The sequence below is a fragment of the Pseudorca crassidens genome, chromosome 11, assembly GCF_039906515.1.
Source record: "Pseudorca crassidens isolate mPseCra1 chromosome 11, mPseCra1.hap1, whole genome shotgun sequence".
Classification (NCBI taxonomy): domain Eukaryota; kingdom Metazoa; phylum Chordata; class Mammalia; order Artiodactyla; family Delphinidae; genus Pseudorca; species Pseudorca crassidens.
This window is the reverse complement of record NC_090306.1, coordinates 104574323-104592113: the sequence shown is the minus strand read 5'-3', so window position 1 is coordinate 104592113 and position 17791 is coordinate 104574323. Positions and strand designations below refer to the sequence as shown.

Below are 17791 nucleotides of genomic sequence, written 5' to 3'. Positions count from 1 at the left end.
TATTAAGTCTGCGAAGACATATACACACATCACGTGTGTGTGCACGTGTGTAATTTCCAGAAGGGCTTTCTTGTCTTCTTACAGCTCTTGAAATAAGTCTTCCTTCAAGGAAGCTACTGCCTTGAGACAAGCAGCCCCGACTCTGGGTGGGAGCTGGGGGTGAAGGTGACCTTGGGCAGCGAGCCTGGCGGGCTCGCCGTGCATCTCCGTGTCTGTACCACCTCCTCTCTGCTGCCTCTGCTGTCTGTCCCCTCTAAGCTCCTAACCCCTTTCCTTAGGTTTGTGTTTGTTTGTCATCTCTCTCTTCCCACCAGACGAGGATCCTGATGCTAGAAGCCCGGCGGGGGGATGGGGGGCTTCACAGAGGGGCCTCAGACCCCAGCTCACAGCGCCCAGGTTCTGCATCAGGCGTGGTTGGTAGGCTAGCGGGATACCCTCCCCCCAAACTCTTGTCCACCCGAAACCTCAGAATATGACCTTCTTCGGAATTGGGTCTTTGAAGATGCAATTAGTTAAGGACCTTGAGATGAAATCATCCCTCATGTAGGGCGGGCCCTAAATGAGATGCTGGCATCTCTGTAAGAGGAAAGAGGGAAGTTCAGATGCCCGGGGAGGAAGCCGGAGGCCGAGCCTGGTGGGACATGGCCACAGTCCAGGAGGCCCCAGGACGGCAGGCAAACCCTAGAGGCTGGAAGAGTCAGGAAGGACCCTCCCCGAGGATGCAGAGGGAGCACGGCCGCACTGACCCCTCTGGACCTCTGGCCTCCACACTGCGAGGGGGTGATTTTTGTTCCTGGAAGTCACCCAGTGTGTGGTCACTTGCTACAGCAGCCGTGGGAAGCTCAGAGCCTAAGTTTCTCGGTAAAGAACCCCCCGTGTCCTGACCGCACCCTCTGGGAGTGGGTGGGTCTCACATCTCGGGACTTGGGTTTCTCTCCGTCTCCGGGTTTTCAGGAAGTTCCCCTGCACTTGGCGTTGGCCTTATGGGGTCCAGAGTTGTGAAGGTGTGATTCCTCCCCGGCGTGAGCCTCTGGGGGCTTCGGGCTCCTGCGGGGCACACAGGGGGCCACAGCCACAGTCCGGGTAGGGAGGACCTGGGAGCCCTCCTGCAGCCTTTCCACCGGCCCCCTGTCAGCTCCACCTCCACTCCACACGCAGGGGGCCTGCGCCCCGACTCCTGAGTCCTGGGGTCTGAGCGTGACCCTGCCGCTCCTCTGGGGTTCAGCTCCCCGTGACCTGCCGAGTGCAGCTGCCTCTCCCATTTGGCTTCGCTGTCGCCTCCTCTTCCGTTCATTCCCCGCACGTCCCCCCCACCTCCAGGGGTTTCCAGCGGGCAGAAGTGGGAAGCGTGTATTCTGTTCTTTACACCTGGGAGCCTGGTACAAGCACCTGCAAAGTGCCCCTGACTGCCCTTCGAGAACGTGAGCCCCAGCGTGAGGGGTCCAAGCTCGGGGCCCCCGAGGCTTCTCCTTCTGTGTGTCCAGCCCTGGGTGGGCACGTGGCACAAGGACCCTGGCTGAAGCGTGGAGGCCTGGGCCACGTGCTGGGTGAGCTCCTTGGACAGAAGGCCCCGGACAGCCTTTCTCAGGAATCTCGGTGGGAGGGGCCCACACTGGACACACACGAGGCCCTCGGGTAGTACATTTTGAATCCGGGAACGTAGAGGCCTCCAGGTCGGACCTAGGACTCCTCCCTCCGGAAGCTCCAAGCTTCCTGGGTGGGGTGGCACTGGGTCTGGGGGGGCAGCCCGGGTGAGGCCGGCCGGCCCTGGGACGGTGAGGACCGACGACCAGAAGGGGCACTGCTCCCTCCCCACCCCCTGCCCCGTACCGGGCTGGCTCTTCAATCCTGGACCAGCCACGTGGAGGATGGACACTCGGCACGGAGGAGCGACAGTAAGAGCCGCCTGGGCCTGGACGTGGGTCAGTGGGTCAGTGTGCGCAGCGCACGCTGGCCTAAGTGCCGGGCTGCCCGGCCCAAGCACGGCCAGTTCACGACAAGATGCGGGAGGCAGGGGTGATGAGCTGCAGGCCTCCAGGCTTCAGGCGGAGCTGGGCACTCCTCCGTCCCTCCGGGGCCTAAGGGAGCCCCCCGGGGGCCCGTCCGCACCTCGCTGCTGTGCACTCCCAGGTCCAGGACACCTGGGCCTGGGCAGAATTCGGACTTCCTGGGGCAAAGGTGATCAGAGGCAGCTCCTGGGAAAGTGCTTCTCTTGTCATGAATTTCCATGACATCCAAGGTCCTGGAGTAGATTGTACAGACACCCCCCAAGGGGGCTCCTTGCCCCCCACGGTGCTGTGTCCAGGCAGCACAGAATTAAAACGTAGGACTTAATTGTGCATCTGAGAGACGGATTCACCCAGGTGGTTTGTTCTGGTCCAGGAGGTATTCATTATCGCAGCTACGTGGACCATCTTTAACACAGAAGCACTGCACGTGGCAGATGGAGCGTGTATCCGACTGTCCTGAGTGCCACAAAAGCCCGGGCGCCGCCCCAGCTGCTCACATCTGGACAGAAGCCGAGGGTGGGCAGGACGGCGCTCCGCTCGCGGGGGCCTCACGCCTACCTGGGGCCTGGCCTTTTCCTTCCCCTCTGCCTGCCCGGTCAGCTCTGCTCTAAGGGGCCGCGAGAGGGCCAAGGAGGGGATGCTGTTTGCGACCTTGGGGAGGGCCTGTGATGTCCACCTGCTCCACTTGCCCGGCGCCGACCGACGTCACAGGCAGCCCTCGGAACAGGGATCGCGGGAGCCACAGACGCCAGGTCCCCCCCGCCGCCCTGAGTACCTCCGGGATGCCGGGTCCCCAGCTCTTCACTGCAACCTGTCCTGGTACCCGCGTGACCTCACCTGTGACCCTGTGTGCGTTTCACGAAGCAGCTTTTGCCCTCAAGACACAGATGCTCCTGGATGTTTTTATTCTGTTTCTTCCTCTTTCTTTAAAACGCTGATCGTGAGCCACTAAATTAATTTCACGACCCACTAATGGGGTGACGACCTGCACTTTGAAAAGAGGTGATCTAGGAGATGCAAACGTCAGCATGTGCCTGGGGTCTGGGCTCTGCTAACCCATTAATCAATTTATCACATGGATGTACGGGAGCCCCGAAAGAGGGACCGGGGCTGGCGGGACCACAAGGCCTGCGCCTGCCCTCGGGCAGCTCATGGTCTGCTGGGGACACAGAGAAGGGAGCAGCCATGGCCCATGCAGAGAAGGGGGTGGGGCGTGACCAGGCAGTGGTGGGGGGGTGACAGCCACTTCTGGATGTGGCCCTGGCTGCAGGGGCGCTGGGCTGAGACCCTGGCACCCGGGATGAATTAGCAGTTCTGTGGCCAAGCAATCCTGAGGTGCCTTACAGCCCCCCTCACGGAAAACCAATTTATGCTAAAATGTGAAACCCCACAGTGCTAGTCTGCCGTCTGTAAGAGGTCCGAGATGTCATCGTGGAAGGGGATTACGTGCTTCAATTATAAGGTGTTTGGGTCAAGAGCTCAAGTAAGCTTTTAAGAAAGCTTTGAAAATAGGTCTCCGCACACAGGCCAGGGTCACCTCTGCAGACACTTGGGATGATGACAGAGCTCGCTGGTCCCCTAGGGTCATTTCAGCGGGATCTGCCAACCCAAGCACGCGGGGCCCACTTCCCCGGTGGGGATGCGACCCTGCGGGCCAGCACATAGGCGGGAGGTCACTGTCACAGAACACGTCCGGCCACTCGGCCGTGTCTCCGAGTGTGAGCGCCTCCCGCCGGGGGAGTGAAGGGGCCCTGAGCGGGTGCACCCCTCCCTGACCTGCCCCAGGTGTGGCGGGGCCTTCCTGCCTAGACCGTGGGCTCCTCCTAATGCACCTGTTCCAGCATGAGGTGCTCTCCAGGGCAGGCTGATCTCAGGATGTGCGCATCAGAGACTGTCTTCTCACCTGGAAGACGCGTGGGCCTTCTGCAGCGCCAAGGCCCCGTCTGAATTGGGCAGAGCCACCTCCACGGCTCACTGACCCCCGGCCGTGGCCTCCCTCAGCCACCCCAGCTGCAGTTTTCACGGCTGGAAACCCGAGGTGATGGTTCTGAGCCCCGAGACCCGTGAGTCCGAAGAAAACGACTGTCTGCACCTTCCCAGCAAACGTCTTAGAGCAACTTGAGGACCTGAGGCTGCGCTTGCAGGGATAGGGTGCTAGGGCTGCCGAAGGGGCGCCCTTTGTACGTAGAGGCCCCCCAGAACCTCCGAGGGGCGGGGGCGCAGGGCGCCGGGAGCCGGGACGGGCTCGGGGGCTTGATGGGAGGAGATGCCCCGATTCACCGTGAGGAGACTGAGGGGTGCTGCCTGGGGCCACGCGACCTGGAGGGCAGGCCTGACCCCGCATCCATGCACAGCCAGGCCCGCCACGGAGGGCGGGTGGCCCGGAGCCCCCTCCAAGCCTCACCTCCTGTGGGTGTTCGTTCAAAAGACCCCCGACGCAGCACCTCCGCACCAGGGCTGGCCCGGGCCCCCTGCACATCCACACGCTGACCCCGGGCCCCACGGATCTGGGGGCGGTGGCCCTGGGGTCCAGGGGTCTGCTTGTCCCCCAGTCTCCACCTTTCGGGAAACCTGGAAAGGTCAGCTGCTTCCTAGACGGTCGGGGAGGCAGCGGCCCCACCTCAGAGGCCCTTCTGCTCCCGGAAAGGTCAGCTGCTTCCTAGACGGTCGGGGAGGCAGCGGCCCCACCTCAGAAGCCCTTCCGCTCCCGGAGCAGTGAGGCAGGTGGCAGGTGAGGAGCTGCCACACCCGCACACTTGCCAGGTGTGACGACAGATCCCTTGCCTCCGCGTTGCACGTGCACGAACAAGCATGGCCGACGCTCAGACAAGCGCACAGCTGCGGCTTCAACAACTGGGGACCCGGGGGCGCCTGCTGCAGCCCAGCCCACCGCTCCTCGTGGGCGGCCCTGCTCGGAACGGACCCCCAGGCCTGCAAGGGGAGGCTGCAGGCAGGGCCCCCCGCCCGAACTCCCGCCAACACAAGAGGCCTCCGAGACCTCTGATGGGCTGTCTGGGTGCAGCCCCGGGCCCGCGTCTCCACTTGACAGCCCCGCCCTCAGAATGTGCCCCCGGAGGCCTGGCTTGTCCCCACCCGACCTCCCTGCCGGCGGTGGGACCAGGGCGTCTGTGTCTCATCTCGGAGCAGCTACACCTAATTGGCCTCTTAAGGACGTTGCTGAAACAGCCCATCTGACTTCTCCAGCGGAGGCTGCAAGGGCAGGAAGGGGTGGGTTTTCCTCTAGACTAATTCCTGAGGGGCCGTGGCCCCCGATTCTCTGCCATGGATGCCAGGGGAGAAATCCAGATCCTTCCATGAGACCCCAGACCTCCCTGAAATAACGTCCCCCAGCATCGAGGTGGGAATTTTGGCCAGGAGCCATAGCCCACCCCAGTCCTCCGCTGTCTACGTCAATGTCACGAGGAAGAGCCCGGATGACGGGTGAAAATTGGCTGGCGGAGTCCAACACTGTGCGGGCCCAGCGTACAGAGCACCAGAGCCGTCCCCGTGGCCCCGGCCGGGCAGCCCCGCTCCCCTGGCCCACACCATCCCAGCCTGTGCTTAATGAGTTTTCCTTTGGGAAAGGAATCTCAGAGCAAACAGCCCCAAAGCCACTTTGCCGCCCTCTGCCTCCCAGCCTGCGGGAGACCAGCCTGGGGAGCCCAGAGTCCACAACTGTCCCTCTCGGTGGGATCCAGGAGGGACAGAGGCACCCTCAGGGGCTCTCGGGGTCTGTGCTCCGAACAGCCACCATGCCTGCCTGGGGGGCGAGGGTACGGCCTGGACGAGGCCCACGGCCCCTCCCCAATCCTTTCTCTTTAAAGGCCCTTCGTTCCGAGGCCCTTCTGTGGGTTCTAACCTTCCCCCCAGCCTGGAGCTGGGAGTACATGGCCCAGAAACAGGACAACTTCACCGGCAATGTCGTGTGGGCTGACCGGCCTGGAGGGGGTTCTGTCCAGCCTCTCGGGCCGCTGGGCACTCAGTGACCGTGTGATGGGTCTGAGCAGCCCGGCGACAGACTGATCCGGCCGCAGAGCAGGGAGGTTCTGGAGGAGGCGGGGCTGGCAGCCTGTGTGTCGGTCCTGTCATCGCGCGTGTGGGGTGCACCCCGCCCCAGTGTGCTCTGCTGCCTGAGGTCCCCGCACCCCCCGCACAGCCAGCGCCGCGCACCTACCGTGGTGGTCTTTATCCGCCCGCCGGGCTGCGTGCACGTCCAGCCTGACCGGTTGATCAACAAGTCACAGCCTTCCCCCTCCAGACAAGGGAGCATGTCACACCACTGCTTTGTTTTGATGATTCGTGCTGCGGAGAGAAGAGAGAGCTGTCAGCGCTGGCCTGGGGCTTGAGCCGTACCTTCGCAGCCCGATTCCCGGCACCGGAATTCAGGGACGGGACGGTCCAGTGGGCAGCGGCTGGTGTCAATCAGAGTGGCCTGGCCAGACTGCTGCCCCCTCCCTGGCCTCGCAGTCAATCGCTCACTGCCCACCACCAGCTCTGCCATTGGCCACTCAGTAAGTAGTGACTGAGGGCGCTGGGGACAGTTTCAAGAACCTCCCTTCCCAGAGGCAACAATGTACTTCTCTCCTTTGTCTGGAATCTGCGTGGGAGCCAGCAGTGGGCGGGGGTGGGGGTAGGTCTCCCGGTCAGGACCCCCCTCAGATGCAGTGGGGACTGCCCGACCGCAGGCCGCAATCCTGGGGCCTGAGTGGGTGCTAGGAGGGAGGTGGGCAGGGGGAGGGTGGGGACTCCTGGCAGATCGTACGGAGGCCACGGCCCTCCAGGGCCCTCATCCACAAAGGGAACCCCTCCCCCCGAGGACGTCCCAGGGCTGGTGACATCAGGACTCGAGTCCTTGTCACTGTCAGATGGGGTGGGGAAGGTAGACCCCGTGGCCGCTAAGCACTGATGACTCCATACCCACGCTTCCAGGCAGAAGGGGGCTGCGTCTCTCTTTTCCTGGGAAACCCACCACCTTTCTGTGGCAGTGGCGGGAGGGCCTGGGAACCCATATGTGACGGAGACCCTGGAAGGAGGGACTCTGTGATGGAGAGAACACCGACTGTATGCATGGAACTGTTCACGGAACCTGGGAACTACGGGTCGTTTTGAATTAGGACGAAGTGATGCGCGTCCTTTTAAAGCAGGTTCGACTGCTTTGGTGGCTGCAGCGGCCCCCACGGCCCCACCCTGCTCTTCCTGCATCTTGAAATTCTTAATAACTTTTAAAGGGTCCCAGCATTTCCACTTGGCATGCGGGCCGCCAATCACGCCACCAGTCCTGCAGGCAGTGACTGTCCCTACAAAGGCGATCGGGGACCTGGGAGGGGCCTCACCCCGTGGGGGCCTGGGCCTTGGGGCCATGCAGGGGAGGGTGACTCGGTGAGTCTTAACAAAGGGTGGGCGGGGAGGTGGTCTGGAAAACAGACAAGGATGGCATCCCAGGTGACCCCTTGCTGCCAATTCTGACAAACAAGCGGGAACTGCCTGAGCGCAGCGGGGAGTGTCCTGGGATCGAGGGGCAGGCAGAGGGCCCTGTGGGTAGTGTGCTGCTCACCTGACCCACACCAAGCATCTCTCTACCCACAGCCAGCTGGTCATCCTGAGACCGGCTCCTTTCTAGGCCAAGCTACGGACGGAGCTGTGACCCCCGCCCCCTGCAGTCGCAGGATGAAGTCCTGACCCCAGAGTGGCTGGACTTGGAAACAGGGCCTTTACAGAAGTACCTGAGGTTAAATGAGGTCATAAGGGTGGGGCCTCACCCCACAGCATTGGTGCCCTTATAGGAACTGACCTCAGAGAGCTCAGCCTCTCCCACGTGGGATGCAGTGCAGGCGGCGGTCTGTGGGCCAGGAGGGGGTCCCCACCAGTCAGCTGCACCTGCATCGCAACCTCCTCGCCTCTGGACTTCGAGAAAATGAATTTCTGCTGTTCAATACCTACAGCCTATGGTGCTTTGTGACCGCAGCCTGAGCTAAGACGGCCCGGGAGACCTCACAGTGCGGAGATGCCCCGCAGCCAACTGAAGTCAGAGCGGAAAAACACTCCAGCCGAGCGCCAGCGTGGTTCCCACGGAAGAGGAGACGCGGCTCTGCTCTCACGGCAGGTGTGGGGGACGGGCCACCTCGCTGCCCAGAAACGTCTCTAGGCCACGGCAGGCCCGGCTCCAGCCGCGCCTTGCGCTCCACGTGGCCCTGCCAGGACCCGCGGGCCACAGGAGGCTGCATTCTCCAGCACATCCCCTCTGGACTCTTTTCCTCATCCGCTCATCGTTCCGGCAGAAGTCCCCGGAGCAGCCCCGCCGTCCCTGGTGCACCATTTCGGTGACAGTAAATGACAACACAAAAACCTCGTTGCACACCAACAAATGCAAACCGTAAACCCATGAGGCAGCGACAGGATTGAAATACACACCCCGCCGCTCCCCGGAAACCCTATGTGTGTGGCTTAGAGACGGTCGTGACGAATTAAAGAAAGAAGGGAGGGTTTCTCTGGGGTCATCCAGGACAGACAGCGTGGGAAGAGGCTCAAGAGTGGCTAAAAAAAATCTGGACATGTGCTCCTGTCTCCTGGGCTGCACCCAGGGAAATGCTGTCAGCGTACTGTGCCTGTCACCACGCGGCAGGGGGATCCAGACCCCAGCTGTGCCCAGGGAGCAGAGCCAAGAGCAGGAACGTGGCCTTCTCAGGTGACAGACCTGCCCTCAGATGCAAGAGGGAAATGCAGTTCTGGAGGCAGGGAGGCCAAGGCGAGGCCCCATACAGAGAGACTGGAGCCCAGAAGGGCACTGGTCCAGACCAGCGGGGCAGGGCAGCATGGGCCACGTCAGAGGCCTGGTTCTGATACCCACGCTTCCCTGGCTAGCCTGCAGGACAAGACAGCAGAGGAGGGAAGGGTTCAATCCTGCACTGCTGTGCCAGCAGAGGACCTCGAGCCAGCAGTGCTTCCCGTGGGCTCCATCCTCCCCGGGAAGCTTGGTGACCAAGGGGACAGAGAAGAAGCTGCAAGTGGAGTACCTGGCCCAGGGATTGGCCAGTCCATGTGTAAAACACACACCCTTCATGGTCAGGTGAGGAAATAAGCCGCTCTTGGCCACTGACCGTGGGGCTGGAGACGGTAGACGGACACTGGCAGAGACCGAGCCAGGCTCCAAGCATGCAGGGGGCTGGGATGCCTGCGGGTCTCCTGAGGCTCCGCCCCCGGCCGCAGCTCAGCTGGGCTCCAGGCCCTTGGTCGAGGACACGGGCCGGTTCCTTCCCCTTCCCCAAAGCACAGGAATTCATCCCCTCTGCTCTGTCCCACACGCAGTACTGAGAGGCGGGGCGACGACGGTGGGGGAACACGCACCCCCCATTCTCCTGGGGGGAGCCCCACAAACATAACGGGACAACATCTGAGGGTCAGTCAGGAAGAGGGAGGAAAGCTTGAGGGGCGTAGGTCCCACGGAGCCTGGCCACACACGTTCACACACACGTACACACGTGTGCACATGCACAGGAATGCAGAGGTCACACATGCCCACGTGCAGACACATGCACACACGTAAACACCCACAAAGGCATGCACACCACACCCAGACATGTGAAACAGCACACACGTGTACACCACGGACATACACACAGATACGTGCACACGTTCACAGGCACGCTCACTGCCATACTTGTGGGACCACTTCATGGGCTGGCCTGGCGCACAGCAGTCGTGTGGGTGTGTCTGCAAAACAGGCAGACCTGCTGCCTGGCCCCCGCCCTGTCCCCACCTGGCGCGGTGGCCCGGGCGTGCGGGTGCCGGCCCTGAGGAGGGCACTGGCCGGCCAGGCTGATCACTCAGTGCCTTTCGTTGGCCGCGGGAGCTCGGCTCACTCAGCCCCGGCCCACTTCCTGCTGCGGGCGGACGGAGGCACAGGGCTGGGCCACCACGTCCCAGGGACAAAGGGGCCTTTCGTGCCCACAGGTCACCACCTCCTCTCCTCTGGCCCCAGCGTCGTGGCAGCTCCCAGCGGGGGAGGGCATCGCCCAGGGCTGGGGGTGCTGAGGGGGCAGAGGGATGGCGGCTGACGGATGTGGACAGCGGTCCAGCCTGTTCCTGTGTCACAACCACGGGGCCCTCGGCCCGTGCAGGCCAGGGGCGTGGATCTCCTGCTGGCCACGCGCCCAGTGCCTGTCCCGGGCCTCGGGGCCCAGCGTGGACCAGCCTGCAAGCTCGAGACTCTGAGAGGAAGCGGAAGCCCTGGGACCCGGCCTGGCCCACACGCCTCTCCCTCCGCCTCGCACGTACACACGCCCACACGCACACACATCCACCGTGTGCACGTGTGGACGTCGGCCTGCAGGGTCCCCATCTCTCCAGCGGCCAGTGCTGGGGCCTTGGGATGGAGAGGCTGGGTCCCTTCTCTCCGAATCCCCCTCTGCGAGGACACCCGGGTGATTCCAGGTCCGGAGGGGCTCATTCCCGGCTGCCACCCCCCCAGGAGGAAGCCGCCCCTGCAGCCCAGCTGCTCGTGACGGACAGGACAGAAGGCCTCTCGGGACACAGAGGGCGCCGGGCCAAGCTCTCAGGCAGGCAGGGGCCTGGTGGTTGGGAGGGGAGCAGGGCAGGGCCCAGGGCATCCAGGGGACTGAGAAGGCCTCTCGGGACACAGAGGGCGCTGGGCCAAGCTCTCAGGCAGGCAGGGGCCTGGTGGCTGGGAGGGGAGCAGGGCAGGGCCCAGGGCGTCCAGGGGGCTGAGAAGCGGGGGGCCCGGCAGGGGTGCAGGTCCTGGACATGACCGGACTGCTTCAGGTGGGTCTGGGTCAATCGACTGAAGGGCCAACTTGCCAAAACTGTGGGGCAAACTGTGCCTGGAGTCGAAGACACATCCTGGCAGCTTCAGGGTGACAAGGGCCACAGAGGGGGGCTGTGGGGACACAGCCAAGAGGAGACAGAGTGATGTGCATTCAGGGGACAGGACGGCTCTTCCCAGGTGAGCAGGGCGGCGCTGCAGCCCACGAAGAACCCACGAGGACCCTTAGGACAGGTGCGCTCACCAGGGGTCCTAACAGGGACATAGCTCATCTGCCTTGGGGCCCTGCCTGGGGGACCAGCTCCTTCCTCCTTAAGAGACAGAAGGAGCCCGGCCCCTGTGGTCCCCACTCTGAAAACCAGCCGCCTGGCATCAGAGGGATTCCAGGCTAAATTCACTCAGATCTGACAGCCAGCGGACGGAGGGGCCTTCGGTTGAGCTCACTTACACCCCAAAAAGCTAATGGTGCTTTACATGTGCAATTTCTCAGGAGCCTGCGAAACCTTCAGAGCTGGTCTCCAACAGTGGAGACCAGCAGCATCTTTCTCCGGAAGGCCCGTGAGACAAAGCTGTTTTTCTATCTGCTCACGTTTCCTGAGCCCTTGCCCTCACCAGGCCCCGTGAGGGCCTCTGGCTGGCTTAGCCCTGGAGCTGCAGTGTCCACCCTCCAGGGCCAATGCTCTGGAATTTTCCATCTCAGGAAAAAGATGACCCACGTGAGGCAGGGAAAACGTGGGAAGGGCCAGGACGGAAGGCAGAAGCTGGAGGGCCTCAGAGTTCAGACTTGCCCTGTTCAAAGGGGACACTTAGCGCTGTGGCTTCTCCCCGGTGCTCTCCTCGACGGGGCTAAGCACCCCTATTTGATTCCTTTCAACCTTCCTGATCAGCATCCCGAGGAGGTACAGAGGGTCTGAGTGGACCCCAGTTCAATCAGCTCACCAGCCACGGGAGCCTCCTACGGCCGAGAGCCTGTGTGCCCAGCCGTTGATCCTGTGTGTGTGTGTGTGTACATGTGTGCGTGTGTGCACACACCTGTATGTTGTGCATGCAGGTGCACGCACAAGTATTTGTGGGTGGGTATGTCCCTGTGTGACGTCTGAAATTCTGTTCTAGTGACTGAGCTGCACATATGTGGGGACCCTGCCGCCAGCAACACCCTCTCCCCACCGTGGTGCCCATGACGCCGGGACACCCTCTTTGTTTACCAGCACAAACAAGCTCCGAAGATGTGGAAGCGCAGAAACACGCCCTTGCACGATGCCCTCGCCCACCCCCCCAAGCCTAAGGATGGGACAACCAGGACGACCTTGAAGCCGTCCGGGGTCTGGTGGACAGCACGCCTGCTCAGACAGCAACGGCAGCGGCCAGCGCGCTGCTCGCTTGAGTCTGGACAGATGGACGGGGATCGCGGAGACCATCTCGCTCCGCTCAACGCCTGCACCCTTTGCTGCTCGTAAATTGCATGGGTCCCTTCGGAATAAACTGTTTCTTCATTTCCATTAACACGAGTCTGCTTACTTTACTGAACAGCTTGGAAAAATGAGTCGTCCAGAACAAAACCAGTGGGATTCCAGAAATCTCCGGCCACATTCTCAGATACAGCCATAAATGGACCTTGTCCGTCGGAGACGGGGAGGCCGCTGTCTCTGGCAGCATCTAACCCAGAGGTATCTGTCCCCAAAGTCCCCCGGATCTTGCTGGTGACAGAGGGGTGAGGCCACATCCACACCCATGAGGAGAGGGGCAGCTGACATTTAATATAAGCTTATAGATATTAATTACACACACACACGGGAGTCAAATATAACTGGGATGTATCAAGGGTTCTGGAAGAATCTATCACATGAAGAGCTGACACAGGCCCTGAGGATGTAGTCCATTTGCTACTGCTGCAGGGAACGTTTCGAGGACCCCAGGAGGGCCCTGGGCTCCCATCTCTGTGCTCCTCGGGATGGCACATTGAGGCCCTTCCCAGGAGCAGTTACCGGCAGAGGCAGGAAGGCCCGTGTGGCTGGGAGGTCAGAGGGCACCCTGGGTAGCCCCCGAGCTATCCTTAGAGGACCTTCCCGGCAACAGCCACTCTCAGGCCGTCCCTCCCTGGCAGCCTGGTCCCAGGGACGGGAGGAATCAGAGGCGTAGCGCTCTGGAGAAGGGCACAGCGATGGTGGGAGGACAGGCGAGCCCACGGGAGGCCCCGCCAGGCCTGGGGAGGGCCGGCAGCTGTGTGGAGATGACCCAGCACACCTGGGCCTCCCTGCCTGGCGGGCTCTGGTCTCCCCCTGACCCAACCCAGGGATCGGTGGCCTTGGGCTTGGGAGAACGCAAACAACCGGAGCATCTGCTGGGAACCCCCATGATTCCGGGAGAAATCCATTTTGCCCTTACACACCCGGGGGCAGCTTCTGCATTTCACAAACTCCCATTTGAAACGTCAATGCCCAAACACACCAGGTGAGCACACCTGGCGGGACTGAGCAGGCCAGGTGGCTCCTGGGGGCTCTGAACCAAGCTGCTGGGCCGTGCAGGCAGCTGCCGACCACGGGGACCGGCTTGCTAACCCTCACGGGGAGTCCCGTGCTCCTTTATCGATAGACTGACTATTGGTTGTTACTCACGAGGAACCAGTTCGCCTGATCTTCACATCACACATGGGGACAAGGACGCTCAGAGAGGTTAGGAGATTTCCACATTCACACAGCAGCCGGAAGGGGACGATGCGAGGGCTTGAGCCCGGCCAGCCTGACCAGGGTCCCCCACGCTCCCTGATTCCACGCGGCCGTGCACAGGAACGGGCTCCCAGAGGCAGCAAGAGGATACGCAGGCAGGGCCCGGCCGGCAGGAGAAACCGTGGCTCGACCAGGGAGGAGAGGAGGCCAGGGTGGCGTCTGGAGCTCGAGCCCTTGGGGTCCGAGTCCCCGTGTGCCGCTGCTCACAGCTGGGCCCTCGGGTCAGGCGCCTGCCCTCGGTTTTCTTACCTGTGGATGGGATGAAGGCCGCTGTGTCGGGGCAGGGTAGGGCGCTGATGCAAGGACAGAGCTGATGAAAGAGCCAGTCAGAACGGCCGCGGCTGAGGGAAGCCCCGCCCCACCACTGTTCATTCTCTCAGCATCATTATGGGCTAGGACGGCGCAAGGGATGCTGGGGCGCGAAATGTGCGTGTCCCCCAGCACCAGCTGCTCTGCTGCAGGCGGGTGGCTGGCCCTGCAGTTGGTGTGGGACACAGGCCTTCGGTCCCAGCATCCTGAGCTCTGGAGGCCAGCAAGGGACAGCACAGCCACACCGAGGACCAGTGCCAGGGCCACTGAGGGGACAGGGAGGTGACCCTCCCCTGGGGCAGCCCCAGCCCCCAGACTCTGTTAAAGGGCCTTGTGTAGCCGCCGCCTGCCCCGTCCTTCTCCATCTCCGGGTCCGCTAGGCCCTCCACGCTGCTCCACAGCTACACCCCCAGCTGCACGGGACCAACTCAGGCTCCTGTGGTCCACCATGCTGTCCCGAGACGGGCATCTCTGCTGTTTGCGCTTTCCAGCTCAGCTGTGCTATCAACATGCCTTTCGTCTTCTTTTGAATTATCTTCTCAGGACATATTTCCGGGAGAGGAATTACGGGGTCAGAGGGTCTGAGCATCTCCACGGCCCTGGACGCATCCCGCCAGGCTGCCCGCCAAGTGGATCAGACCCCGACCATGGCCAATCATGTGTCCTCAGTCATCTGCCCCCAGGGGAGTTGGCACCGGGTCCCGTCCTGCAGGCGACTCTGTGACCATCGGTAGGCGGGTCAGAGGGCAGCTTTCCGACAGTCTTGGGCCTGAATAACTCTCTCCTACAGACATTTATTCTGTGCACGTTAGGCCAGTGAGCCTGCGTTCTGAGAGCTGCAGGTAGAGATGGCATTTCCCGTCCTCCCTGGAGAAGCTGCTCCGTCCCCGAGACGCCCCAGGCCGGAGTCACAGTGCTCTGGAGGAGGGACGGGGTCTCAGCAGCGGCCACGGGAGACTCCAGGAGGCCTGGGTGGTGGCTTGTCCCAGCCCCTCTCTGTCCCCAGAAGCATCTGGCAGGTAGAGGATGGATGGGGTCCTGGGGCTCCCACCGCGCTGGACCCACAAGACCACCCAGCAGCAGCCCAGCCCCGAGGGGCCTCCAAGCTGGCTCCAGAGGCCTGGCTGTCAGCTCTGGGCTGCTCTGGCCTGGGACCGGCTGGGTCTGCAGTCAGCAGCCCGGGGACAGGGAGCTGCTTCCCATACTGACGCGCCGGGGCTGTGCTCCGCCTACAGCCCCCTGCCGCCCCCCACAGGGCTGTCTAACATAGACACAGGTATACGTCTATTCACGCGTGTATTAGGAGCTTCCACGTGCTCACACGTTTTGCTTGGTTCCCCATAATCAGAGTACACTGCACGCACGTGTCTGCCCTACCTGCGATTTCAGGGAGGGCTGTGCTGACATTCGTCAGTTTATAGGGTTAGCTTCATCCCCTCAACCTCCCCCCAGTGCCAGGCTGTGCCGACCCCTCTTGTAGGAACTGGGTACATAGAACGGCCTCCAACGGTCCCAAAATATGCTTCGGGGCTTTGCCACAGCTGATTACAGCGGACAGCCGGGAAGGGGGGCCTGTGACGGCAGCGGGGCCTTGGATCACAGCAGCTCCTGGCTACCCACCTGTGTTCCGGGGGCCCCAGACGTCCCAGCTGAGAGCGCGGTGTGGATTCTCACAGCAGCCTCAGACGGGCACAGGGCCGTGGGGAGAAGGAACGCAGACCCTGAAGTCCCGGTAAGGAGCTGCCCGAGTACAGGTGAGGGAGGGAGGGAGGGAGGGGCTCCGTGCAGAGAAGCCCCCATGCAGGGCTGGCCCTGCGCACACACCTGCTCCAGCTCCCAGCTCTGAGGCCCACTTGGTGACAGGCAGACTTCAGCCTGCTGGGACCAGGATGGAGGGACGTAGGGTCCGTCATCTGTGGACCCTGTTGGTGAGGCTTAGTGGGCTCAGCTGGAAAAGCTGTGAGGAGACGCAGGCCTAACAGGGCGTCCTGGGCAGCCACACGTGGCCACTGACCCTACGTCCGCACTGGTCCAGGTGATGGTTTAAAAGCTCGCTGCGCTGCGGCGCAGGGGTAGTGCACGGAAAAGGGGGTCCACGAGGATGCTGGGGGGGTGGAGCAGGTGGGCCTGGATACACAGGTAAGCGTCGGGCCAGGAGAAGGGTGCCAGGGACGAAGAGCCCTCCCTATCCTGGCTTTCTGGAACCTTCTCTGACCCTGCCCGGCTTCTGCTCCTGGCCTGGGGTGGGTGGCTTGTTACCGCTACCATGGCCCCCACTGTTCCTGGGGTCACGGGGCCTGACGCTCAGCACCGTGTGCGGGTCACGTACCTGTCCCCCCTCACTGGTTTGGTCATCGCCCCCCCCCCACCCCCACCCTCACTCAAGACAGGCAGGACAGTAAGGCCAAAACGCCAACAGGAAGAGCTGCGTCAGTACAGGGTCCCGAAGACCCCATCCCATTCCATCCTCACCAGGCCAGAGCAGGAAGGGGGGTCCCAGCCAGCAGACTAGGGACGGGCTCCGAGGGGCAGCCCCCCGCACCCCTGCACCACCCCCAAGCCAGCCAGGGCCTGACTCTGCAGTCCAGGGGTGGCCTCTGTGCCCAACCTGGCCGGGGAGCCCGAGGCTCGGGGACTTCTTGGGAGCAGCCCGCCTCCTCTTTGAGGGGGGCCACCCCAGGGGTCTGGCTCCGGGCTCCCTGAACTTCTCTGGTCTCCTTGGTCACTTGGGATGGACAGACGTAAGTGAGCCAGCCCAAACTGCAAAACCTCTGTGAGTCACACCTTCCCCCTTCGCAGGCAAGGCAGCTGTCAGTTTTCTGGAGTCTTCTCAGATGTTCTGAACACGCCGGGGCCAAGCACGGGAGGCCCCCGTCCGCCCTTGGTACCGGGATTAACCCATCAGGGAAGCGAGTGGGATGGGAGTGGGCACAGCTCAGCCGCTGGGACCCCTGAGCTCAAGGGGCCTGTCAACCTCTACCTCCCGGGCAAAGAGGGCCATGGTCACTCACTCAGGCTGCACTCACCCCAAGCCATGGGGCACGCCCAGCTCAAGGATGTGGGCCTGTTCTCAGGACCAAGGGGCAGGCGGGGAGACCCACTTTCCCTGGAGAAGCCTGGGGTCCAGTGACCCCAAGGCCATGCACGTTCCCGGGTGGGGTCTGTGATGGAGGCCAAGGCCGGGGGCCCCACCAGGCTGGCACACGTCACACTCAAGACCCGACAATTCGGGAAGAAAAGGCACATTCTCCTCCTGCTCATTCATGCCGAATCCTTTCATCACTCAGAAAAGAAAACTCTGCAAAACCCAGATGACATTTTAAAATTAGACAAAATTTTCTTTCGACAACTTCTAGACAGCATAATTTAGCGAGAACAGTCTCGATAATTATTTTTTCTTTAAATAGTTGCAGTAGATGGATTGATTTTTGAGACGGTTCCCTGATTAGTGAGGTTCATTAGCTGCCGGGGACCTGTCCCCACCAGAGCTCGAGAATGGAGACGTTTCCCTGTATGACTGGTTAGCGTCCTGCGCCCGTGGAAAACACTCCAGATTTGGGTAAGCAAATTGGATTGAGAGAGAAAAACCCCAGTTGTCATGAGCTACCTGTCTCGTTATTTCACTAGGATTAAGAAATGTAAGTAGAGGGGAAAAGGAAAACACTCCAATCATTTTTCTTGGGCAAATTCCCATGCATTGACCGAAGCTCCTCGAGAGGGTAGACAGGAGATGCAACCGGCTTTTCATTTTAATCTGAGGCAGGAAAGCATCTCCCTGGTTCCGGGAGGTGGCAGGGCTCCTGGGGGGCAGCAGGGGAGCATCACGGCCTCACTGTGTGGAGACCCTGCACATCCCTTCGTAGAGAGCTGGGACACACTTTCATTTAGGGAGGCCACTTGTGGCAGCCGGGCGCCCATGGGGGTGGGGGCTGTGTTGTGGGTCAGTCTCCCAGGAAGTGATGAGGGCC

At 62.1% G+C, this 17791-nt stretch overlaps 1 protein-coding gene across 3 annotated transcripts in view; it reads right to left on the bottom strand.

Moving 5' to 3' along the window:
- Positions 1–17791, bottom strand: part of TAFA5 (TAFA chemokine like family member 5) — a 193069-nt gene that overhangs the window by 25284 nt on the left and 149994 nt on the right. For all 3 annotated transcript variants that reach the window (XM_067698425.1, XM_067698426.1, XM_067698427.1), the window contains exon 3: positions 6184–6311. In XM_067698425.1, the coding sequence (XP_067554526.1) occupies positions 6184–6311 (128 nt within the window). The remainder of the gene's footprint in view (positions 1–6183; positions 6312–17791) is intronic.